Source organism: Somniosus microcephalus, unplaced genomic scaffold, assembly GCF_052327205.1.
Source record: "Somniosus microcephalus isolate GS21.2 unplaced genomic scaffold, FLI_Smic_1.0 unresolved_chr7, whole genome shotgun sequence".
NCBI classification, from domain to species: domain Eukaryota; kingdom Metazoa; phylum Chordata; class Chondrichthyes; order Squaliformes; family Somniosidae; genus Somniosus; species Somniosus microcephalus.
This window is the reverse complement of record NW_028225185.1, coordinates 15,335,619-15,362,173: the sequence shown is the minus strand read 5'-3', so window position 1 is coordinate 15,362,173 and position 26,555 is coordinate 15,335,619. Positions and strand designations below refer to the sequence as shown.

Here is a 26,555-nt window from a genome sequence, read left to right as displayed (position 1 = left end):
TTCCTGCTCTCGTCCCGAACTTGACAATTTCATTCACTTTGCCTCCAATTTCCACCCTTCCCTCACCTTCACATGGTCCATCTCTGACTCTTCCCTTCCCTTCCTCGACTTCTCCGTCTCCATCTCTGGGGATAGGTTATCGACCAATATTCACTACAAGCCCACTGACTCCCACAGCTACCTGGGCTACACTTCCTCCCACCCCGCCTCCTGTAAGGACTCTATTCCATTCTCCCAGTTTCTCTGTCTCCGCCGTATCTGCTCCGACGATGCCTCCTTCCACACCAGTGCTTCAGACATGTCTTCCTTTTTCCACAACCGAGGATTCCCCTCTACTGTGATTGACACTGCCCTCGACCGTGTCAGTTCTATCTCCCGCACTTCTGCCCTCACCCCTGCCCCTCCCTCCCGGAACCACAATAGGGTTCCCCTTGTCCTCACCTTTCACCCCACCAGCCTCCACATTCAACGGATCATCCTCCGGCATTTCCGCTACCTCCAAAGTGATCCCACCACCAAACGTATCTTCCCCTCCCCTCCCCTTTCAGCATTCCGCAGGGACCGCTCCCTCCGAGGCACCCTAGTCCACTCCTCTATCACCCCAAACAGCCCTTCCCCTTCGCCTGGCACCTTCCCGTGCAAGCGGAGGAGATGTAACACCTGCCCCTATACCTCCCCCGTTCCCACTGTCCAGGGCCCCAAACACCCCTTCCAGGTGAAACAGCGATTTACTTGTACTTCTCGCAATCTAGTATACTGTATTTGCTGCTCACGATGCGGTCTCCTCTACATTGGGGAGACTGTGATAAAAATGATAACATCCGGGAAGTTATGTCATCACTTCCTGTGAACTATGAACTATGAACTGTGTACATACCTCACTTCCTGTAAATGTCACTTCCTGTTGGACTGGTATAAATACTGGTCTGTTCAGTATTGTAAGAGGCTTCTACCAGAGGCATGGTAAAGACCTCTCTTGTATATAGTGTGTTTATAAGTTACTTAAAGCTTACTTTAAAGTTACTTGATGGTAAGTCTCCTTTTTCTTACATCAATTTAAGTAACTTAGTATTTACACTGACAAATACTAGACCTTCAGACAAACTCGGAAGTTAAGGATCCAGGGAACCACCCATCATGGAGAAAATCCTTAGACCTATTCGTCTGGACTTGGACCCGAATACACCAGCAGCTGGCAGGGTATGGAAGCATTGGTATCGTACTTTTGAGAATTTTCTGGATGAATGTAAAGTGGATGCTCCTGCTAAATTGAAGATACTTGTCAATTATGTGACCCCAAAAGTGTTCGAATATGTTGATGACTGGGATAGTTACGAAGAGGTGATTCGGGCACTTAAGAAACTGTATGCGAAGACCCCAAATGAGGTCTATGCTAGACATCTACTGGCCACAGCCCGACAAGGGCCAGGGGAATCAATTGACGAATTCCTGCAAGAACTTCGCAGGCTCAGCGTAGATTGTAACTTTCAGGCAGCCTCAGCTGAACTGTACCGCCAAGAAATGATTCGTGATGCTTTCATCTGCGGGATTGCCTCTCCATTTATACGCCAGCGTCTACTAGAAAGTAAAACACTTGAGCTACAAAAAGCTTTTGACCTAGCTTGTTCACTGGATTTGGCAAAGAGAAATGCAGACCTCTATCAGCTGCCCAGATCTCGATCTGCTGCTGTAGCTGCAACCAGACAATTCAAGCGGTCTCAGGTGAACCCTATCATGGGGGAATCTAATTCTGATAATTCTGATGAAGAAGAGGAGGACGACCCCACTTTAGCAGCCTCTTGGCAATCTAGGAAGGAATGCTTCTTTTGTGGAGATGCTTTTCACCCTAGGAAAACCTGCCCTGCTCGCAATGCAATCTGCAGTTATTGCGGGAAAAAAGGACACTTTGCTAAAGTTTGCCTATCAAGGGCCTCTACGAGGGCCAATCCAGCTAAGGCCTACCGAACTGCCCCAATTAGGGCCTATCAAGATGCTCCAGCTAGGACCTATCAAGCTTCCTCTCGAGCTCTCTCCCGAAGAAGCACACCGAGAGTTTTAGCCACTCTCTGTGCAACGACACCAATTACAGCTGCTTGCCCACAGAACCTGTCTCAGGCAGCCACAAAAATTTCAATTAAAGGGCATACCTTAGATGCCTTAATTGACTCAGGAAGTACTGATAGTTTCATTAAGGAACAGATTGTTGCGAAATTGAAACTACATGTCTTCCCATCGGACCAGGCAATTGCGATGGCCCAGTCATCACTTAATACCAGAATCTCCGGCTTTTGTGTTGTTGATATGACACTTCATGGTCGTATGTATCCCTCCACCCGACTTTCGGTGCTCAAAGACTTATGTAGTGATCTCCTCTTAGGGCTGGACTTCCAAAAACAGCATAAGAAACTCACCATTGAGTTTGGTGGATCCAAACCCGGACTTACTATTTCTAATATACCATCTAAATTACCATTTTGTGCATTATCAGCAGCTTCACTTAATGAACCCTCATTATTTGCCAGTATTCCGCCTCAATGCCAACCGATAATAACGAAATCGCGGCGCTTTAATCAGGAAGACCAATCTTTTATTGCGGCTGAAATCTCTCGACTTCTAGCAGAGGATATCATTGAACCATGTTCGTCGCCCTGGCGGGCTCAAGTCGTCATTGTCAAGAACCCTCTAAAACCTCACAAACAGCGACTATGCATCGATTATTCGCAAACCATCAATCAATATACCGACTTGGACGCCTACCCATTGCCACGCATTGATGATATGGTTAATAAACTGGCCGAATACAAAGTGTTCTCAACTTACGATTTAAAAAGTGCCTATCATCAGTTACCCTTGAAGGTCTCAGATAAGCAGTACACAGCCTTTGAGGCTAATGGACGGCTGTACCAATTTCGTCGCCTCCCATTCGGGGTTACTAATGGAGTGGCTGTCTTTCAACGGGCAATGGATGGCCTGGTTAAGCAGGAAAACCTAAGGGACACTTTTCCCTATCTTGATAACATTACCATTGCAGGTCACGATCAACAGGAACACGACTCCAACCTCCAAAAATTTCGGGATGCCCTCCATCGCCGTAATTTGACCCTGAATGAATCCAAATCTGTTGAGTCGCAACCGACCATCAACATCCTTGGCTACTGCGTAGGCAATGGTATCATTAAGCCAGACCCAGAAAGACTTCGCCCGCTCCAAGAGCTCCCGTCACCTAAGAATCCGGCTTCTTTACGTCGGGCTCTCGGTCTGTTTGCATACTACGCTAAATGGATTCCTCATTTTTCGGACGAAATCCAACCCTTGCTGCATGCTAGATCATTTCCACTGGGAACAGCGGCTGTTGCAGCCTTTAACCTTCTCAAAAAACAGTTGGAGAAAGCGGCTCTTCACTCCATTGATGAGAATCTCCCTTTCGTGGTTGAATGTGATGCCTCGGAGGTGGCGATCTCGGCTACTCTGAATCAGGAAGGTCGTCCTGTAGCATTTATGTCCAGGACCTTACAAGGTGCCGAGCTACATTATCCTCCGGTTGAGAAAGAAGCCACAGCCATCATAGAGGCAGTACGGAAGTGGAACCATTTTCTAGCTCGCCAGCACTTTACGTTGATCACGGACCAACGATCAGTCGCCTTCATGCTCGATAATCGAAAACGAACCAAAATTAAGAATAATAAAATACAACTTTGGAGGATGGAACTGGCCTCTTTTGGTTATACCATTCTCTATCGGCCTGGCAAGGAGAATGTGGCCCCGGACACCCTCACACGGGCATTCTGCTCCACTATGTCATCCTCCACTCTCATGGATGTCCACAATGGTTTGTGTCATCCTGGCGTTACGCGCATGCTACATTTCGTACGATCACGGAATCTCCCTTTTTCCACTGGAGATGTAAAGAAAATATGCTCAGAATGCCGGCTTTGTGCGGAATTAAAACCTCAGTTCTTCCGCCCCTCAGATGGTATACTCATACATGCAACCCAACCGATGCAACGACTTAGCATCGATTTTAAGGGCCCAGTGCCCTCTTCAACTCGGAACACATATTTGCTCACCATGATCGACGAATATTCACGTTTTCCGTTTGCCTTCCCCTGCTCCAATATGCTGGCGTCCACAGTAATCTGCTGCCTTGAGCAGGTATTTTCTCTCTGTGGCATGCCGGCTTATATTCACTCAGATCGGGGTCCATCCTTTATGTCAAGGGAACTCAAGGACTACCTCTCAGAACGGGGAATTGCTACAAGCAAAACAACACCATACCATCCCATCGGAAATGGGCAGGTAGAGAGGTATAACGGTATCATCTGGAATTCCGTACGTCTCGCTTTAAGATCTCGGGGCCTACCAGACCAGCAATGGGAAACAGTGCTTCCGGATGCATTGCACTCTATACGGTCCCTGCTTTCTACAGCCACAAATACTACACCTCATGAGCGGTTCTTTGGATTCCAGCGTCGCTCATCTCATGGGACATCACTCCCGTCATGGTTAACTACTCCTGGACCTGTATTACTCCGAAGATACGTTCGGACGTCTAAAAATGACCCTCTTGTAGATGAGGTCGAACTAACCGATGCCAACCCCACCTATGCAAACATACGATATTCTGACGGCCGAGAATCTACCGTATCATTACGGGATCTGGCTCCCTGCCCACCAGGACCTAGTGGGACATCGGGTGATGGCATTTCACCAGGAAACTCTTGGGACCTATCGGGTACCCCTCTCCAGGATCCTGATCGGACACCAACTAGCTTGGTGCCGGTAGAACCCCGTGCTCAAGGTTGCGACCCTCCCAGTACCGCGCATGAAAGTACTGATCCGCCACAGACCAGCTCTGCACCTCCCTCTGAACAGAGGCAGTCCGACTTTGAACCTATTGGGGCTCGTACTCGAAGCCATGATCTCCCCGACCCTTCACAGGGCAATCCAGGCCACACAGACTCTGACCAATGGCCAACCGCATGTAAGCGGACCAGCGACCCTCTACGACGGGAATCCAAACGGGTGCGACTCTTCCTTGTTCGGCGGCTGCGGACCAAAAGGTAGACCACAGCCTCCTAATCCTGCAGGAGGGAAGAATGTGATAAAAATGATAACATCCGGGAAGTTATGTCATCACTTCCTGTGAACTATGAACTATGAACTGTGTACATACCTCACTTCCTGTAAATGTCACTTCCTGTTGGACTGGTATAAATACTGGTCTGTTCAGTATTGTAAGAGGCTTCTACCAGAGGCATGGTAAAGACCTCTCTTGTATATAGTGTGTTTATAAGTTACTTAAAGCTTACTTTAAAGTTACTTGATGGTAAGTCTCCTTTTTCTTACATCAGAGACCAAACGCAGATTGGGTGACCGCTTTGCGGAGCACCTCCGTTCAGTCCGTAAGGATGACCCCGAGCTTCCAGTCGCCTGTCATTTTAATTCAACGCTCCATTCCCACTCGGACCTCACCATCCTTGGCCTCTTGTATTGTTCCACGGAAGCTCAATGTAAACTCGAGGAACAGCACCTCATCTTCCGATTAGGCACTCTGCAGCCTTCCGGACTCAATATCGAGTTTAACAATTTCAGATCATAACCTCGGCCCCCATTTCATTTTTTCTTGTAATTTTTCCACTCCTTTCCCCCCCCTCCTTTCCTTTTGTTTTGCTCTCCCACCTGGCAGCTATCCCTTGCCCTGCCAGTACACTTTACACCCAATCTCAGCCTATTACCATCTCGTCTAGCTTCTAACACCTTTCATTGTCTCTTTTTTACTTCTTTTGTTTCTTTTATTCTTTTGTCCGATCGCAGCCCTGCCTCCGATCCATCTTTTCTTTCCAGTTTTGAAGAAGGGTTCGACCCGAAACGTCAACTCAAATTTCTGTCCATGGATGTTGCCTGACCTGCTGAGTTTTTCCAGCATTTTCTGTTGTTATTTCTAAAAATATATAGTTTTATTTAAGAGCCGACATTCAGTTAACAGCTGTTGAGTCAGTCGCAACATTAACAATTCAAAATAATAATAGCTTACATTTCTTATTTCTCAGAGATCCTTATTCTCAAATCTTTACTTCGTTACATTTCTTATTTCTTACTTATCTCTAAATCCAGAACATCCACCAAAATCAAATTATAGTACCGTTTGATCCCCGAGACTCAAAGTTAAAAACTTACAGATGGTGCCTGTAAAGTTGAGAAACGCTTGGCCCGTTCAGCGACTTCTGACTTTCTGTTTGAAAAGGTCTATCTTTTATACCCTTTTTGCAGTGGTTTATTCTTTGAAGTTCTCTGCTGAAGTAAGCTAATTGTCTTATTCATTCTCTCTGTTGAACGTTTTCTATTCTTACTGTCAATTTAGCTGCTGCGTGCATAATTATGTCTCTACCTTTAGGTGTTCCAAAAACTAGCATAAAAACAATATGACAGCAATGGTTTCTGTTTGATGCATTTCTTATCGAAGATTTTCCATTCAATTCTTAATATCACTTTTAGCTGGTTTAACAGACTTCAAGTCTCCTAACTGCTCCAAGTTTAATACAAACACAATGTAATTGCTTGGTGTATCTATTGAAGTCATATCTTCAAAGTGTATCATATTTACTATGTATAAATTAAAGGCACTTTGACTGAGTGTTTACTTGTTTTCTAGCTATCTCAATTGGTTGCATATTTAATCGTGTTTCCTGTCTTCCAAGTTTAACATAAAAACTATTTGACCTGCAGGTGTTTCTTTTACTTGATGTCATCTTTTCAAAGGCACATGCCTCTTTTAATGTTTGTGTTTCTGTTCAACGTGTTGGTTTCCAACACTTCACTTGGGTCTTTTCATTGTGTTTTTCCCAAACTCCAGACCCTCTGGAATCGCCAAACTGCCATTTCAATAGGGCCATTGTTTTAACTAATTCCCATTTCAAAGCTTGTATGTTTACAACTTTGTTAAACAACTGATCTTTATCTCAGAAGCCTGTATTTCTGTTAGCAGCCTGTGTCTCTGAGGCTTTAGATTTTTAAACCCAGTATATCATATATTATCGGCCCAGAAATTCGGGTCCCCACGGGTGAGTACGCATGGGGTACTCACCCGTAAGCCCAATGGAAGTGCCGGTTTCGTGCATGCACTGCGCATGCGTGGGAAACCGGCACTTCTGTTCCCCTGAAAGAAGGGGTTAAGAGGTGGAACGCGTGCGCCGGAGAGGCAGCGCGTGCGCATTGAACTTACGTTTTTTTTGCAGGTTTTCCCAGGAAGGTAAGTCTCCAGAAGTTAGACATGTAAAAAGCAGTCGCAAGGCCTGCTTTTTACAAGGTAAGTGGTGAATTAATTAAAATTAAAACATTTTTTCCACAGGTTTATTATTTTAAAATATTTTAAAGGGCCTTGGTGAGACCACATCTTGAGTATTGTGTGCAGTTTTGATCGCCTTATCTGAGGAAGGATGTTCTTGCCATGGAAGGAGTTCAGCGAAGATTCACCAGACTGATACCTGTGATGGCAGGAATGACGTATGAGGAGAGATTGGGTCGATTGGGCTTGTACTCGCTGGAGTTTAGAAGAATGAGAGGAGATCTCATTGAAGCTTATAAAATTCTCAGAGGACTGGACAGGCTAGATGCAGGAAGGATGTTCCCGATGGTCGGGGAGTCCAGAACCAGGGGTCACAGTCTAAGGATAAGGGGTAGGCCATTTAGGACAGAAATGAGGAGGAATTTCTTCACCCAGAGAGTGGTGAACCTGTGGAATTCTCTACCACAGAAGGCAGTTGAGGCCAATTCATTAAATATATTCAAGAAGGAGTTGGATATATTTCTTAAGGCTAAAGGGATCAAGGGGTATGGGGAGAAAGCAGGGACCGGGTACTGAAATTGGATGATCAGCCATGATCGCATTGAATGGCGGAGCAGGCTCGAGGGGCCGAATGGCCTACTCCTGCTCCTGTCTTCTATGTTTCTATGTTTCTTAAAGAAAGGTAAGTTTATTTTTAGCCCCGTTAGAAAATAAAATTATTTTTTTCAAAAATTTAATTATTGTTTAAAATAGTTATTTCATGTAATTTATAGTTTATTTTAAAAATGTGATTAAAAAAAAAATTATTTGAAGATTTAGTGATGTTTTGGGGCTTACAGTATTTATAGGTTTGACAGCTCTTCCTGTCAAACTTATGAATGAAGCATTCCCTGCTCCCATTGGCTCTCCATGGCCCATGTGATCCCAGGGGACACATCGAACTAACGGCGCCCCTGGGATACACAAGCACGGCGCGCCGGCAGTTGGAGGAGGCCCAGGATCGGAATCCCACGCGGGCCCACAGCTCAACGGCCGGCGCGCTAGGTAAGTGCAGGTCTGGGGGCTTGCACCCGCGGGAAACCCCCGACCCGAATTTCTGGGCCAATAAATATCAGAATTCTGCTCATATTATGGTGTATATTTCTGAAATATGGCTTATTCCTTCACAAGGTGATCAATGAATTATAAAAATAAAGACCAACAGCGGGGCCGTGTCTCAACCTGTGGAGACATATTCCTCTTGATATGAGTTTTGGGGGAGAAATTTGGTGTCGCCCCATTTGGGGCGCCATTACCGGCCGGGCGCAAAGTTTAGCGCCTGGCGCTAATTATCGCCTCCGACTGCAAACTTGGCTTCTATCGCCCCTGGAGCGGATTGGAGCGCTAAATCAGGCGCTACACACCTCTCTTAAGGCGCTAACGCCGAGGAGCGAGGCGCTACCTCAGAGTGCTGGCGAAGCTCATGTGATGTCAGTCAGCAATGGAACACAGACACACTGGCGCCGGCCAGTTCTTAAAGGGGAGGGTCGATCTTGCTCTCCATCCACACCCTGCTCATTGCAGCCTTGAATCTCAGCCTGGAGAGACCTGTACATCAAATCTGCTGGAAAGAACAGTGGAGAGGCCCAGGGAAAGAGCTCAGAGTGCAGCCCCCACAGTCTCTTCTAAATCGATACAAGGAAGGTCAAATCAAAATGAACCTGCAAAGTGCTGCTCAGTCCCCAAAACTCCTTCACACAGCGTTGAATCTCTCCAGAAGTCTCTCTCTCTCTCTCTCAGAATGCGTGGTGCAAAAATGTCGCCGAAAAAAAAGGCAGGAAGCGGTTGCCTTTAAATAGCGCTCCCCCAGTCCCTTCCCGACTGCAAAACGCTCCCCTCAACCTGTCGTTCCTAGCGGCAGGCGGTAAGGCAGGGGGCGCCACTCAATATCCGGTCCGGGGCGTTGCACGCTCAACTGACGTCACGATCTGCTGGCGCAGGAGATTGTGGCGGTAGTGTTTAGCGCTGCCGCAAAATGTCTAGTTAATTTCACGAGCGGCGCAAACATCGCCGTGCCCGGGCGCTAGTGGCTTTGCGCCCCATTAGCGCCCTCTTAAGGCGCTAACGGGAGGCGCAAACCAACCGAATTTTCCCCTCTTGATGTTCAAAAACAGATGACCTGAGGGTGTCATCAGACCAAAAATCCCCATGAGCCAGGGCACTACGGACCGGGCATCTTTCCGATTGGATTTTAGGTTTGGGCGTCGGCCTGTGATTGGTTCAAGAGGACGCCAGAGGTTTTGAACGAGGGTAAAGGGTATAAGAAGGGGGCCTTAACAGCCACGAACTGCAGAAGATTTCAGGAGCCGAAGATTTCAGGAGTAGGAGAGTACAGGACGAATCAAGAAGACGGAGAGAGAGAGAGAGAGACAAGAGGCACAGGAAGAATAAAAAAGAAGCATATTATCTCAATGATGAGAGATTGCAGAGCTCTGAGATGCAGAGGGATCTGGGTGTGCTAGTGCAAGAATCACAAAAGGTTATTATACAGGTACAGCAAGTAATTAGGAAAGCTAATAGAATGTTATCGTTTATTGCGAGGGGAATTGAATACAAAAGTAGGGAGGTTATGCTTCAGTTATACAAGGCATTGGTGAGACCACATCTGGAGTACTGTGTAGGCTTGTATCCGCTGGAGTTTAGAAGAGTAAGAGGTGACTTGATTGAAACATATAAGATCCTGAGGAGTCTGGACAGGGTGGATGTGGAGAGGATGTTTCCTCTTGTGGGAGAATCTAGAACTAGGGGTCACTGTTTAAAAATAAGGGGTCGCCCAGTTAAGACAGAGATGAGGAGAAATTTTTTCTCACAGAGGGTGGTGAGTCTTTGGAACTCTCTCCCTCAGAGGGCGGTGGAAGCAGAGTCTTTGAATATCTTTAAGCCAGAGGTAGATCGATTCTTGATGAGCAAGGGGGGTGAAAGGTTATCGGGGATGACGTAAGAAAACTACTAGGCACTTGGTCTAAGCGTTAAACAAAGCTTTAATCAACTGTTTTACAACATGGAGGTCTAGTTGTGTCCTTCACTAGTTCCTGTTAAAGAATGTCCTGCGCAAGCTGGGCCCGTGCCCGAGTATTTATACTCTCCCTGGACAGCGCCACCCGCAGGCTGCTCAGTATTATTTCATAAGCCTTTCTTTCATGAATGACTGATTCATGTCAGGGGGTAGGCGGGAATGTGGAGTAATCGGATCAGCCGTGATCTTATTGAATGGCGGGAGCAGGCTCGAGGGGCCGAGTGGCCGACTCCTGCTCCTAAATCGTATGTTGGTGTGTATCTCACGGTTGCCGCTTCTACCCAGACTGTAAGTGGTAGTACGAGTCTCAATTGCACTCTGTAAACTCTGCTCGAATACCGTGATGTATTAAGTCTGAAGGAAGCTCGATCGCTGTCCCCAGGACGGGTCAACCTCGAATCATTTGGAACCAGGGTCCCTCCGAGACCTCACGCTGGCCACTGAGCCGCGACAGACACCTTCACAGTCTCAAAGGTACCGGCGGCAGCGGGGAGCGGATAGGATTCCACGGTGTACGCGCGCACACGTCCACGCCCACGCACACACATATGTGCTAATACGCGCATATGCGCACATACACGCACGCACTAGTGTGACCAAAGTTACAGACCCACGAGCAAAGCTTGTGCAATGGCAGCCAAGAAACACAGTCCATTTAGAAATGAGTATTTTACATTCGGCAATTCTGTGCGACGGAAGTGAATGGGTAGGGAATCAGTCCATTGGCGTTCCTTTTTAAAAATTCGTTTATGGGATCTGGGCATCGCTGGCAAGGCCGGCATTTATTGCCCATCCCTAGTTGCCCCTGAAGAAGGTGGTGGTGAGCCGCCTTCTTGAACCGCTGCAGTCCGTGTGGTGAAGGTGCTCCCACAGTGCTGTTAGGGAGGGAGTTCCAGGATTTTGACCCAGCGACGATGAAGGATCGGCCGATATATTTCCAAGTCGGGATGGTGTGTGTGACTTGGAGGGGAACTTGGAGGTGGTGGTGTTCCCGTGCGCCTGCTGCCCTTGTCCTTCTAGGTGGAAGAGGTCGCAGGTTTGGGAGGTGCTGCCGAAGAAGCCTTGGCGAGTTGCTGCAGTGCATCTTGTAGATGGTACACACTGCAGCCACGGTGCGCCGGTGGTGGAGGGAGTGAATGTTTAAGGTGGTGGATGGGGTGCCGATCAAGCGGGCTGCTTTGTCCTGGATGGTGTCGAGCTTCTTGAGTGTTGTTGGAGCTGCACTCATCCAGGCAAGTGGAGAGTATTCCATCACACTCCTGACTTGTGCCTTGTAGATGGTGGAAAGGCTTTGGGGAGTCAGGAGGTGAGACACTCGCCACAGAATACCCAGCCTCTGACCTGCTCTTGTTGCCACAGTATTTATGTGGCTGGTCCAGTTAAGTTTCTGGTCAATGGTGACCCCCAGGATGTTGATGGTGGGGGATTCGGCGATGGTAATGCCATTGAATGTCAAGGGGAGGTGGTTCGACTCTCGCTTGTTGGAGATAGTCATTGCCTGGCACTTCTGTAGTGCAAATGTTACCTGCCACTTATCAGCCCAAGCCTGAACGTCATCCAGGTCTTGTTGCATGCGGGCATGGACTGCTTCATTATCTGAGGAGTTGTGAATGGCGCTAAACACTGTGCAGTCATCAGTGAACATCCCCACTTCTGACCTTATGATGGAGGGAAGGTCATTGATGAAGCAGCTGAAGATGGTTGGGCCCACGACACTGCCCTGAGAAACTCCTGCAGCGATATCCTGGGGCTGTGATGATTGACCTTCAACCACCACAACCATCTTCCTTTGTGCTAGGTATGACTCCAGCCAGTGGAGAGTTTCCCCCCCTGATTCCCATTGACTTCAGTTTTGCTAGGGTTCCTTGATGCCAGACTCGGTCAAATGCTGCCTTGATGTCAAGGGCAGTCACTCTCACCTCACCTCTGGAATTCAGCTCCTTTGTCCATGTTTGGACCAAGGCTGTAATGAGGTCTGGAGCCGAGTGGTCTTGGCGGAACCCAAATTGGGCATCAGTGAACAGGTTATTGTTGAGTAAGTGCCGCTTGATAGCGCTGTCGATAACACCTTTCATCACTTTGCTGATGATTGAGAGTAGACTGATGTGGCGGTAATTGGCCGGGTTGGATTTATCCTGCTTTTTGTGGACAGGACAAACCTGGGCAGTTTTCCACATTGTTGGATAGATGCCAGTGTTATAGCTGTACTGGAACAGCTTGGCTAGAGGTGCGGCTAGTTCTGGAGCACAAGTCTTCAGCACGAGAGCCGGGATGTTGTCGGGGCCCAAAGCCTTTGCTGTATCCAGTGCGCTCAGTCGTTTCTTGATATCACGTGGAGTGGATCGAATTGGCTGAAGACTGGCTTCTGTGATGGTGGGGACCTCAGGAGGAGGCCGATATGGATCATCCACTCGGCCCTTCTGGCTGAAGATGATTGCAAACGCTTCAGCCTTGTCTTTTGCACTCACGTGCTGTGCTCCACCATCATTGAGGATGGGGATATTCATGGAGCCTCCTCCTCCCGTTAGTTGTTTAATGGTCCACCACCATTCACGACTGGATGTGGCAGGACTGCAGAGCTTTGATCTGATCCGTTGATTGTGGGATCGATTAGCCCTGTCTATAGCATGCTGCTTCCGGTTTTTAGCATGCATGTAGTCCTGTGTTGCAGCTTCCCCAGGTTGGCACCTCATTTTTAGGTACGCCTGGTGCTGCTCCTGGCATGCTCTTCTACACTCCTTGTTGAACCAGGGTTGGCCCCCTGGCTTGATGGTAATGGTACAGTGAGGGATATGCCGGGCCATGAGGTTACAGATTGTGGTGGAATACAATTCTGCTGCTGCTGATGGCCCACAGCGCCTCACGGATGCCCAGTTTCGAGCTGCTAGACCTGTTCTGAATCTATCCCATTTAGCACGGTGGTAGTGCCACACAACACAACCTCAACTGTTCTTTTCTTTCCCTCTTCCTCTCCCAGTTGTTCGGATGCGGCGCAGTGGCACAGATGGTGACGAGCCACCGAACTCGTGGGAAATTTCTGTCCGTCAACCTGGGATTCGGCCTGGGTGCGACCTTTGGCACCTACATCGCCGGTGGCATCTCGGGTAAGTCTCGGAGATCGTACAGACTGGAATCTAATCGAGTGGTTCGGGGGGTTTATATATAGAATAACCGATACCCGGGAGTGAGTTACAGGCTGGAATCTAATCGAGGGGTTCGGGGGGTTTATATATAGAATAACCGATACCCGGGAGTGAGTTACAGGCTGGAATCTAATCGAGGGGTTCGGGGGGTTTATATATAGAATAACAGATACCCGGGAAGGAGTTACAGGCTGGAATCTAATCGAGGGGTTCGGGGGGATTATATATACAATAACAGATACCCGGGAGTGAGTTACAGGCTGGAATCTAATCGAGAGGTTCGGGGGGTTTATATATAGAATAACAGATACCCGGGAGTGAGTTACAGGCTGGAATCTAATCGAGGGGTTCGGGGGGATTATATATAGAATAACAGATACCCGGGAGTGAGTTACAGGCTGGAATCTAATCGAGGGGTTCGGGGGGTTTATATATAGAATAACAGATACCCGGGAGTGAGTTACAGGCTGGAATCTAATCGAGGGGTTCGGGGGGATTATATATAGAATAACAGATACCCGGGAGTGAGTTACAGGCTGGAATCTAATCGAGAGGTTCGGGGGGTTTATATATAGAATAACGGATACCCGGGAGTGAGTTACAGTGTGGAATCTAATCGAGGGGTTCGGGGGGGTTTATATATAGAATAACAGATACCCGGGAGTGAGTTACAGGCTGGAATCTAATCGAGAGGTTCGGGGGGTTTATATATAGAATAACGGATACCCGGGAGTGAGTTACAGGCTGGAATCTAATCGAGGGGTTCGGGGGGGTTTATATATAGAATAACGGATACCCGGGAGTGAGTTACAGTGTGGAATCTAATCGAGGGGTTCGGGGGGTTTATATATAGAATAACGGATACCCGGGAGTGAGTTACAGTGTGGAATCTAATCGAGGGGTTCGGGGGGATTATATATAGAATAACAGATACCCGGGAGTGAGTTACAGGCTGGAATCTAATCGAGGGGTTCGGGGGGGTTTATATATAGAATAACAGATACCCGGGAGTGAGTTACAGGCTGGAATCTAATCGAGGTGTTCGGGGTGTTTATATATAGAATAACAGATACCCGGGAGTGAGTTACAGGCTGGAATCTAATCGAGGGGTTCGGGGGGGTTTATATATAAAATAACAGATACCCGGGAGTGAGTTACAGGCTGGAATCTAATCGAGGGGTTCGTGGGGTTTATATATAGAATAACGGATACCCGGGAGTGAGTTACAGGCTGGAATCTAATCGAGGGGTTCGGGGGTGTTTATATATAGAATAACGGATACCCGGGAGTGAGTTACAGGCTGGAATCTAATCGAGGGGTTTGGGGGGTTTATATATAGAATAACAGATACCCGGGAGTGAGTTACTGGCTGGAATCTAATCGAGGGGTTCGGGGGGTTTATATATAGAATAACGGATACCCGGGAGTGAGTTACAGGCTGGAATCTAATCGAGGGGTTCAGGGGGTTTATATATAGAATAACGGATACCCGGGAGTGAGTTACATGCTGGAATCTAATCGTCGGTTTGGGTGGTTTATATATAGAATAACGGATACCCGGGAGTGAGTTACAGGCTGGAATCTAATCGAGGGGTTCGGGGGGTTTATATATAGAATAACGGATACCCGGGAGTGAGTTACATGCTGGAATCTAATCGAGGGGTTCGCGGGGTTTATATATAGAATAACAGATACCCGGGAGTGAGTTACAGGCTGGTATCTAATCGAGGGGTTCGGGTGGTTTATATATAGAATAACGGATACCCGGGAGTGAGTTACAGGCTGGAATCTAATCGAGGGGTTCGGGTGGTTTATATATAGAATAACGGATACCCGGGAGTGAGTTACAGGCTGGAATCTAATCGTGGGGTTCAGGGGGTTTATATATAGAATAACGGACACCCGGGAGTGAGTTACAGGCTGGAATCTAATCGAGGGGTTCGGGGGTTTTATATATAGAATAACGGATACCCGGGAGTGAGTTACATGCTGGAATCTAATCGAGGGGTTCGGGGGGGTTTATATATAGAATAACAGATACCCGGGAGTGAGTTACAGGCTGGAATCTAATCGAGGGGTTCGGGGGGTTTATATATAGAATAACAGATACCCGGGAGTGAGTTACAGGCTGGAATCTAATCGAGGGGTTCGGGGGGTTTATATATAGAATAACGGATACCCGGGAGTGAGTTACAGGCTGGAATCTAATCGAGGGGTTCGGGGGTTTATATATAGAATAACTGATACCCGGGAGTGAGTTACAGGCTGGAATCTAATCGAGGGGGTTCAGGGAGTTTATATATAGAAATAACGGATACCCGGGAGTGAGTTACAGGTTGGAATCTAATCGAGGGGTTCGGGGATTTATATATAGAATAACAGATACCCGGGAGTGAGTTACAGGCTGGAATCTAATCGAGTGGTTCGGGGGGTTTATATATAGAATAACGGATACCCGGGAGTGAGTTACAGGCTGGAATCTAATCGAGGGGTTCGGGGGTTTATATATAGAATAACAGATATCCGGGAGTGAGTTACAGGCTGGAATCTAATCGAGGGGGTCAGGGGGTTTATATATAGAATAACGGATACCCGGGAGTGAGTTACAGGCTAGAATCTAATCGAGGGGTTCGGGGGAGTTTATATATAGAATAACAGATACCCGGGAGCGAGTTACAGGCTGGAATCTAATCGAGGGGTTCGGGGGGTTTATATGTAGAATAACGGATACCCGGGAGTGAGTTACAGGCTGGAATCTAATCGAGGGGTTCGGGGGGTTTATATATAGAATAACAGATACCCGGGAGTGAGTTACAGGCTGGAATCTAATCGAGGGGTTCGGGGGGTTTATATATAGAATAACGGATACCCGGGAGTGAGTTACAGGCTGGAATCTAATCGGGGGGTTCGGAGGGGTTAATATATAGAATAACAGATACCCGGGAGTGAGTTACAGGCTGGAATCTAATCGAGGGGTTCGGGGGGTTTATATATAGAATAACGGATACCCGGGAGTGAGTTACAGGCTGGAATCTAATCGGGGGGTTCGGGGGGTTTATATATAGAATAACGGATACCCGGGAGTGAGTTACAGGCTGGAATCTAATCAAGGGGTTCGGGGGGTTTATATATAGAATAACAGATACCCGGGAGTGAGTTACAGGCTGGAATCTAATCGAGGGGTTCGGGGGGGTTTATATATAGAATAACGGATACCCAGGAGTGAGTTACAGGCTGGAATCTAATCGAGGGGTTCGGGGGGTTTATATATAGAACAACAGATACCCGGGAGTGAGTTACAGGCTGGAATCTAATCAAGGGGTTCGGGGGGGGTTATATATAGAATAACGGATACCCGGGAGTGAGTTACAGGCTGGAATCTAATCGAGGGGTTCGGGGGGTTTATATATAGAATAACAGATACCCGGGAGTGAGTTACAGGCTGGAATCTAATCGAGGGGGTCAGGGGTTTTTTATATAGAATAACGGATACCCGGGAGCGAGTTACAGGCTGGAATCTAATCGAGGGGTTCGGGGGGGTTTATATATAGAATAACAGATACCCGGGAGCGAGTTACAGGCTGGAATCTAATCCAGGGGTTCGGGGGGTTTATATATAGAATAACAGATACCCGGGAGTGAGTTACAGGCTGGGATCTAATCGAGGGTTTCGGGGGGGTTTATATATAGAATAACAGATACCCGGGAGTGAGTTACAGGCTGGAATCTAATCAAGGGGTTCGGGGGGTTTATATGTAGAATAACGGATACCCGGGAGTGAGTTACAGACTGGAATCTAATCGAGGGGTTCGGGGGGTTTATATATAGAATAACGGATACCCGGGAGTAAGTTACAGGCTGGAATCTAATCGAGGGGTTCGGGGGGTTTATATATAGAATAACGGTTACCCGGGAGTGAGTTACAGGCTGGAATCTAATCGGGGGGTTCGGGGGGTTTATATATAGAATAACGGATACCCGGGAGTGAGTTACAGGCTGGAATCTAATCGAGGGGTTCGGGGGTTTATATATAGAATAACGGATACCCAGGAGTGAGTTACAGGCTGGAATCTAATCGAGGGGTTTGGGGGGGGGTTTATATATAGAATAACAGATACGCGGGAGTGAGTTACAGGCTGGAATCTAATCGAGGGGTTCGGGGCGTTTATATATAGAATAACAGATACCCGGGAGTGAGTTATAGGCTGGAATCTAATCGAGGGGTTCAGGGCGTTTATATATAGAATAACAGATACCCGGGAGTGAGTTACAGGCTGGAATCTAATCGAGGGGTTCGGTGGGGTTTATATATAGAATAACAGATACCCGGGAGTGAGTTACAGGCTGGAATCTAATCGAGGGGTTCGGGGGTTTATGTAGAGAGAGAACTGCCCTGCTCTTGTTCCATTTGTACCTTTGGACCTTTAACATCCACCTAACAGATTAATGTCTCATCGAAAAGCTGGCCTTCTTCCAATTTAATCGCCCCCTGTGCTCGTTGACTTACATTGGCTCCCGGTCCATCAACACCTCAATTTAAAATTCTCATCCTCGTGCTCAAATCTCTCCATGGCCTCCTTGCCCCCCTCCCTATCTCTGTAACCTCCTCCAGCCCCACAACCCTCCGCAATCTCGGCGCTCCTCCAATTCTGGCCTCTTGCGCATCCCCCGATTTCCATCGCTCCACCATTGGCGGCCGTGCCTTCAGCCGTCTGGGCCCCGAGCTCTGGAATTCCCTCCCTAAACCTCTCCGCCTCTCCTCCACTCCTTAAAACCGACCTCTTTGACCAAGCTTTTGGTCGCCTGTCCTAATATCTCCTTATGTGGCTCGAGGTCAAATTTTGTCTGATAATCGCTCCTGTGAAGCACCTTGGGACGTTTTACTACGTTAAAGGCGCTCTATAAATGCAGGTTGTTGCCAAGTCATCTTGTGCTTTACTTTCAGGTGCCCATCTGAACCCGGCCGTCTCCTTCAGCTTGTGTTTGTTGGGAAGGTTCCAGTGGAGGAAGCTGCCATTCTACATGTTCTTCCAGACCCTTGGGGGCTTTGTTGGTGCTGCTATAGTCTACGGGGTTCATCACGGTACGGAACACACTTGACTTCATTAGGCCGTAGAGAAGATGTTTCCACTTGTGGGGCGAGACCAGAACTAGGGGCCATCGATATAAGAGAGTCACTAATAAATCCATTTGGGAATTCAGGAGAAACTTCTTTACTCAGAGAGTGGTGAGAATGTGGAACTCTCTACCACAGGGAGTGGTTGAGGCGAAGAGCAGAGATTCATTTAAGGGGAAGCTGGATAAACACATGAGGGAGAAAGGAATAGAGGGATACGGTGATGGGGTGAGATAGAGAGGGGTTGGAGCACACTCGTGTGGAGCATAAACACCGGCACGGAGCAGTGGGGCCGAATGGCCTGTTCCTGTGCTGTAAATTCTTTGTAATACTTTGTAAGGGCTGGCCTCTGATTATTGGGAATACCGCAGAGAATTATTTGCTGCTGCTCCATTTGGCCTTTGCAGGTCAACCCTTAGGGAGGAGGGGGAAAAATAATCAGCCGGGGTTCCCGCTCCTGATTGCAGTCCCGTTGGAGATCGGCGAGGCCCGCTGTGTCCGAATAGCCTGCCGCTCACCATCTGGACTCGCGCATGTAGAATGGCCAGTCAGGCGGGGTCCCAGTGCCTGTGGATTGGTGGTGCTGGTTGGAGAAGGAATGTTGGCCAGCAAGGTTCAGCTCCATCTGGAGGGATGGGTGGTGGCGGCGGGGGCGGAGGGTGGTGCGGGTACGGTGAAATGTGGGGCACAAGTTGTTAGATCAATTGCATAGATTAATCCAAATTATATATATGTTCGGACGCCAGCAAAAATTAACTTGTTGGTTTTATTAATAAGTGACAGAAAGTGCAAGCAGGTTGTACTTCTATATACTTACTAGTAGGATATCTATCGGGTGTGCCTTTAACTCTAACCAATCCAGGCCACCTCTCAGCACGGAATACCAAAGAATTACTGAAAGCTTGCCTGTTTGTACAATCTAGCTGGTCAATGTCGGATGACATTGTCGGGGCAGCACGGTGGCATAGTGGTTAGCACCGTTGCCTCACAGCGCCAGGGACCCGGGTTTGAATCCGGCCTCGGGTGACTGTCTGTGTGGAGTTTGCACATTCTCCCCGTGTTTGCGTGGGTTTTCTCCGGGTGCTCCGGTTTCCTCCCACAGTCCAAAGATGTGCGGGTTAGGTTGATTGGCTATGATAAATTGACCCTTAGTGTTAGGGGGATTGAATACGTGGGGTTACGGGGATAGGGTGGGGTATGTGTTGGTGTAGGGGTTACGGGGATCGGGTGGGATATGTGTCGGTGCAGGCTCGATGGGCCGAAATGGCCTCTATCTGCACTGTGGGGTTTCTGTGATTCTGTTTCTGTGATTTTGTGACTTGCTCTAAACCTATCAATTCTGAGAATATTGTCGTGTGATCTTTATGTGTCATAGGCTACTAGGACTACACCAGTAGAAGGCTAAATCACACCCCACGTGCTCCATACTCACTATAATGTCGGTTTAGCTTATGTAGCGGGTAGCATAAGCGTGCACGGTTGTAACCATCACACCTTGACAGATTGATAACAGTGGAAACATGGACAGGCTGGCTCCAATTCTTACACCAACCCTTTGATGTTTCTTAAATTGGACTAACCTGACACCTCCTGTTTACTTAGCATTCCCCCGCAAAATCCTCTAACAACTTAATCTAAACCACGTGTTAGCCTTTTATAACACAGCCAGAACGCATACTCATAATAGAAAGATACTGATACTGTCTGTGTTGTTAAGGTATTTTTCAAATTCTTTCCAGTTTTAAGAAGGGACTGGCCAGTTGGCAAAAAATGACTTGTCCCATTCCCAAGGATCCTCGCACTCCCATTCCCAAGGATCCTCGCACTCCCATTCCAAGGATTCTCACTCCCATTCCCAAAGATCCTTGCACTTCCATTCCCAATATTCCTCACACTCCCATTCCCAAAGATCCTCACACACCCATTCCCAAGGATCCTCACACTCCCATTCCCAAGGATCCTCTCACTCCCATTCCCAAAGATCCTCACACTCCCATTCCCAAAGATCCTCACATTCCCATTCCCAAGGACCCTCACACTCCCATTCCCAAGGATCCTCACATTCCCATTCCCAAGGATCCTCACACTGCCATTCCCAAGGATCCTCACACTCGCATTCCCAAAGATCCTCACACTCCCATTCCCAAAGATCCTCACATTCCTATTCCCAAAGATCCTCACAATCCCATTCCCAAAGATCCTCACATTCCTGTTCCCAAAGATCCTCACACTCCCATTCCCAAGGATCCTCACATTCCTATTCCCAAAGATCCTCACACTCCCATTCCCAAAGATCCTCAATATCCCATTCCCAAAAGATCCTTGCATTCCCATTCCCAAGGATCCTCACATTCCCATTCCCAAAGATCCTCACACTCCCATTCCCAAAGATCCTCGCTATCCCATTCCCAAAGATTCTCACACTCCCATTACCAAAGAGCCCCACATTCCTATTCCCAAAGATCCTCACTCCCATTCCCAAAGATCCTTGCTATCCCATTCCCAAAGATCCTCACACTCTCATTCCCAAAGATCCTCACACTCCCATTCCCAAAGATCCTCGCTATCCCATTCCCAAGATCCTCACACTCTCATTCCCAAAGATCCTCACTTTCCCATTCCCAAAGATCCTCACATTTCCATTCCCAAAGATCCTCACATTCCTATTCCCAAAGATCCTCACTCTCCCATTCCCAAAGATCCCTGTATTCCTGTTCCCAAAGATCCTCACACTCCCATTCCCAAGGATCCTCACATTCGTATTCCCAAAGATCCTCACACTCCCATTCCCAAGGATCTTCACATTCGTATTTCCAAAGATCCTCACACTCCCATTCCCAAAGATCTTCGATATCCCATTCCCAAGGATCTTCACATTCGTATTCCCAAAGATCCTCACACTCCCATTCCTAAAGATCTTCGATATCCCATTCCCAAAGACCCCCACATTCCTATTCCCAAAGATCCTCACACTCCCATTCCCAAAGATCCTCGCTATCCCATTCCCAAAGATCCTCACACTCTCATTCCCAAAGATCCTCACATTCCCATTCCCGAAGATCCTCACACTCCCATTCCCAAGGATCCTCACATTCATATTCCCAAAGATCCTCGCATTCCCATTCCCAAAGATCCTCACATTCCTATTCCCAAAGATCCTCACACTCCCATTCCCAAAGATCCTCGATATCCCGCTCCTAAAGATCCTCACATTCCCATTCCAAAAGATCCTCACACTCCCATTCCCAAAGAGCCTCACACTCCCATTCCCAAAGAACCTCGATATCCCATTCCCAAAGATCCTCACACTCCCATTCCCAAAGATCCTCACACTCCCATTCCCAAAAATCCTCCCACTCCCACTCCCAAAGATCCTCACCCTCCCATTCCCCAAAATCCTTACATTCCCATTCCCAAAGACTGTTACATTCCCATTCGTAAAAATCCTCGCACACCTGTTTCCAAAGACTCTCGCGCTCCCATCCCCAAGGTTTGTTACATTCCCGTTCCCAAAGACTCTCGATACGATGTTCTATGACCGGAAGTCGATTGCCCTTGACTTTGCTGCTATCTCCGTCCCAACAGATGGTATATACGCGGTTGATAACGGGACTCTGTCTGTCACTGGTCCGCGAGCAACAGCGTTTATTTTTGGCACATATCCCGCACCGTACCTCACGCTTTCCAATGGCTTCATTGACCAGGTACCGTGTTTCTTCCCTTCTTGTTAATTGCTCTCGATGTTCCCAAAGGGGAGTTGACAAATGGGATGGGACCCCCCCTCCGAAAGCAATTGGAACGCAGAATTAGTCAACTCCCGATAACGGTGGAGGGGGATCCCCACAGTTGGGTAATTGCACTGTCTGATATATTACTGAGCTATAGGGATCAGGAAGAGCTGTAGATTCGGTCTCTAGCCTATTGATCTGAGCTGAGCTAACAATAGAAGTACTACAATTGGGCTCCATTCCCTTGGGATGGGGAGATGATCAATCGGTAAGGGTTCCACCTCCTAGTTTCTATCCAGTGACTGTGGTCGGGAGGGTGAGGACCTGGCCACGATGCCACTCCTGGTCCAATAGCCAGCTGACGCTTTACGAGCTCACTCATGAAAAATGGCCCCTTGGAACAGTGCAAGAAAGACTCGCATTTCTAGAGCGCCTTTCTCGACCTCAGGACATCCCAAAGTGCTTCACAGACAATGAAGTACTTTTTTGAAGTGTAGTCACTGTTGCAATGTAGGAAACACGGCAGCCAATTTACGCACAGCAAGCTCCCACAAACAGCAACGTGATAATGACCGGATCATCTGTTTTTAGTGATGTTGGTTGAGGGATAAATATTGGCCCCAGGACACCGGGGAGAACTCCCCCCTGCTATTCTTCCAATAGTGGCCGCGGGATCTTTTACGTCCACCTGAGAGGGCAGACGGGGCCTCGGTTTAACGTCTCACCCGAAAGACGGCACCTCTTACAGTGCGGCACTTCCTCAGTACCGCCCCTCCGACAGTGCGGCGCTCCCTCAGTACCGCCCCTCCAACAGTGCGGTACTCCCTCAGTACCGCCCCTCTGAGAGTGCGGTGCTCCCTCAGTATTGCCCTTCCGACAGTGCGACGCTCCCTCAGTACTGCCCCTCCGACAGTGTGGCACTCCCTCGGTACTGCCCCTCCGACAGTGCGGCGCTCCCTCAGTACCGCCCCTCCAACAGTGCGGTACTCCCTCAGTACCGCCCCTCTGAGAGTGCGGTGCTCCCTCAGTATTGCCCTTCCGACAGTGCGGCGCTCCCTCAGTACTGCCCCTCCGACAGTGTGGCACTCCCTCGGTACTGCCCCTCCGACAGTGCGGCGCTCCCTCAGTACTGCCCCTCCGACAGTGCAGCGCTCCCTCAGTACTGCCCCACCGACAGTGCGGCACTCCCTCAGTATTGCAACTCCGACAGTGCGGCGCGCCCTCAGTACTGCCCCTCCAACAGTGCTGCACTCCCTCAGTACTGCCCCTCCGACAATGCGGCGCTCCCTCATTACTGCCCCTTCGACAGTGCGGCGCTCCCTCAGTACTGAGCCTCCGACAGTGCAGCGCTCCCTCAGTACAGCCCCGCCAACAGTATGGTGCTCCCTCAGTACTGGCATGCTGACAGTGCGGCGCTCCCTCAGTACTGACCCACCGGCAGTGCGGCGCTCTCTCAGTACCGCCCCTCCAACAGTGCCGCGCTCCCTCAGTACTGCCCCTCCGACAGTGCGGCGCTCCCTCAGTACTGACCCTCCAGCAGTGCGGCGCTCCCTCAGTACCACCCCTCCGACAGTGCGGTGCTCCCTCTGTACTGCCCCTCCGACAGTGCCGTGCTCCCTCAGTACTGCCCCTCCAACAGTGCCGCGCTCCCTCAGCACCAGCACTGGGAGCATCGGCCTGGATTATGTGATCAAGTCTCTGGAGTGGGGGCTCGAACCCATGAGCTTGCGACCCAGAGGCAAGGGTGCTGCCCACCGAGCCACGGCTAACAAAAACCTACTGCGGCATGAGTCCGTGCCTTCGGGAGAGGCGGGAGAACATTGTTGGTGGGTGGGGAACGAGGGGGAGGGAGGCGGGGAAAGAGATCACCAGAACTTCTCGATTGTCGGTGTCTCTCGATGCGGGAGGGTGGAAAACAGGGACACCATTGACACCTGGCCATATTCCGCTCCACAGTTGATCGGCACTGCCACTCTACTCCTCTGTATCCTGGCGGTGGTAGACTCCCAGAACCACGGAGCCCCGAAGACCTTGCAACCCATCTTCATCGGTCTGTCGGTCGTTGGCATCGGGATGTCCATGGGCTCCAACTCGGGCTACGCCATCAACCCCGCCCGTGACTTCGGCCCCCGCTTGCTAACCCTTGCGGCTGGATGGGGCACAGAGGTCTTTACGTAAGTACGAATGAACCCTTCTTGCGGCCGAAATGAGCCCATGCTTGTGGCTTTGTTTCTTTTGCTGGGCGATTACCTCCTCGACGTAAGAAAACTACTGGGCACTTGGTCTAAGCGTAAAACAAAGCTTTAATCAACTGTTTTACAACATGGAGGTCTAGTTGTGTCCTTCACTAGTTCCTGTTAAAGAATGTCCTGCGCAAGCTGGGCCCGTGCCCGAGTATTTATACTCTCCCTGGACAGCGCCACCCACAGGCCACTCAGTATTTTTTCATAAGTCTTTCTTTCATGAATGACTGATTAATGTCACTCCTCATTCGACTTAAGGATGCAAGGAATAGGCGCAGGAGGAGGCCACCCAGCCCCTCGAGCCTGCTCCGCCATTCAATAAGGTCATGGCCGATCTTCTACCTCAACTCCACTTTCCTGCACTCTCTCCATATCCATTAATTCCCTTAGTATCCAAAAATCTATCGATCTCAGCCTTGAATATACTCAACGACTGAGCCTCCACATCCCTCTGGGGTAGAGAATTCCAAAGATTCACCGCCCTCTGAGTGAAGAAATTCCTCCTCATCTCAGTCCTTAAATGGCCGACCCCTTATCCTGAGACTGTGACCCCTGGTTCACAGAAATCACAGAAACCCCACAGTGCAGATAGAGGCCATTTCAGCCCATCGAGCCTGCACCGACACATATCCCACCCGATCCCCATAACCCCTACACCAACACATATCCCACCCTATCCCCGTAACCCCACGTATTTAATCCCCCTAACACTAAGGGTCAATTTATCATAGCCAATCAACCTAACCCGCACATCTTTAGACTGTGGGAGGAAACCGGAGCACCCGGAGGAAACCCACGCAAACACGGGGAGAATGTGCAAACTCCACACAGACAGTCACCCGAGGCCGGATTCGAACCTGGGTCCCTGGCGCTGTGAGGCAACAGTGCTAACCACTATGCCACCGTGCTAGACTCTCCAGCCAGGGGGAAACAGCCTCTCAGCATCTACCCTGTCAAGCTCTCTAAGAATTTTATACGTTTCATTCTTCTAAACTCCAGAGTATCGGCCCAATCTACTAACTCTCTCTTCATAGGACAGCCCTCTCATCCCAGGAATCAATCTAGTGAACCTTCGCTGCACTCCCTCTAAGGCAAGTACATCCTTCCTTAGGTAAGGAGACCAAAACTGTGCACAGTACTCCAGGTGTGGTCTCACCAAAGCCCTGTACAATTGTAGCAAGACTTCCTTACTCTAATACTCCAACCCCTTTGCAATAAAGGCCAACATACCATTTGCTTTACCTAATTGCTTGCCGTACCTGCATGCTAACTGATATAAATCTTATCATTCATGAAGAAATGATTCATGAAATAACACTGAGCGGCCAGCTGGTGGCGCCGTCCAAGGAAAGTATAAATACTCGGGCGTGGGCCCAGCTTGCTCAGGACGTTTCTGTAACCAGGAACTAGGGATGTAACTAGAATCTCATGGTTGTGAAACAGTTGATTAAAGCCTTGTTTTATACTCAACCAAGGGCTTAGTGAGTTTCCCCACGTCACTAACTCTCTGCGGTCCGTGTACAAGGACACCCAGGTCCCTCTGAACACCAACATTTCCCAATCTCTCACCTTTTTAAAAAATATTCTGCTTTTCCATTCTTCATATCAAAGTGGATAAATTCACATTTCTCCACGTTACACTCCATCTGCCACCTTCTTACCCACTCACTTAACCAGTCTATATAAATATGCAGCCTCTTTGCCTACTGCTCACAGCTTACTTTCCCACCTAGCTTTGTATCGTCAGCAAATTTCGATAATGTGGGAAAATGTGAGGTAGGAAGAATAAAAAACAAATTATTATTTAACTGAGGAGAGACTACGGAATGCTGCGGTACAGAGGGATCTGGGTGTCCTCGTACATGAAACACAAAAAGTTAGCATGCGGGTACAGCGAGTAATTGGGAAGGCAAATGGAATGTTGGCCTTTATTGCAAAGGGGGCTGGAGTCTAAAAGTAGGGAAGTCCTGCTACAACTGTACAGG

The 26,555-nt window shown here is 48.7% G+C and overlaps 1 protein-coding gene across 1 annotated transcript in view; it reads left to right on the top strand.

Annotated features, from left to right (window-relative positions):
• Positions 1 to 26,555, top strand: part of LOC147086573 (aquaporin-3-like) — a 36,286-nt gene that overhangs the window by 5,967 nt on the left and 3,764 nt on the right. Inside the window, exons 2-5 of the mRNA XM_085978708.1 lie at positions 13,318 to 13,444; positions 18,429 to 18,566; positions 22,185 to 22,303; positions 24,284 to 24,501. Coding sequence (XP_085834834.1) covers positions 13,318 to 13,444; positions 18,429 to 18,566; positions 22,185 to 22,303; positions 24,284 to 24,501 — 602 coding nt within the window. The remainder of the gene's footprint in view (positions 1 to 13,317; positions 13,445 to 18,428; positions 18,567 to 22,184; positions 22,304 to 24,283; positions 24,502 to 26,555) is intronic.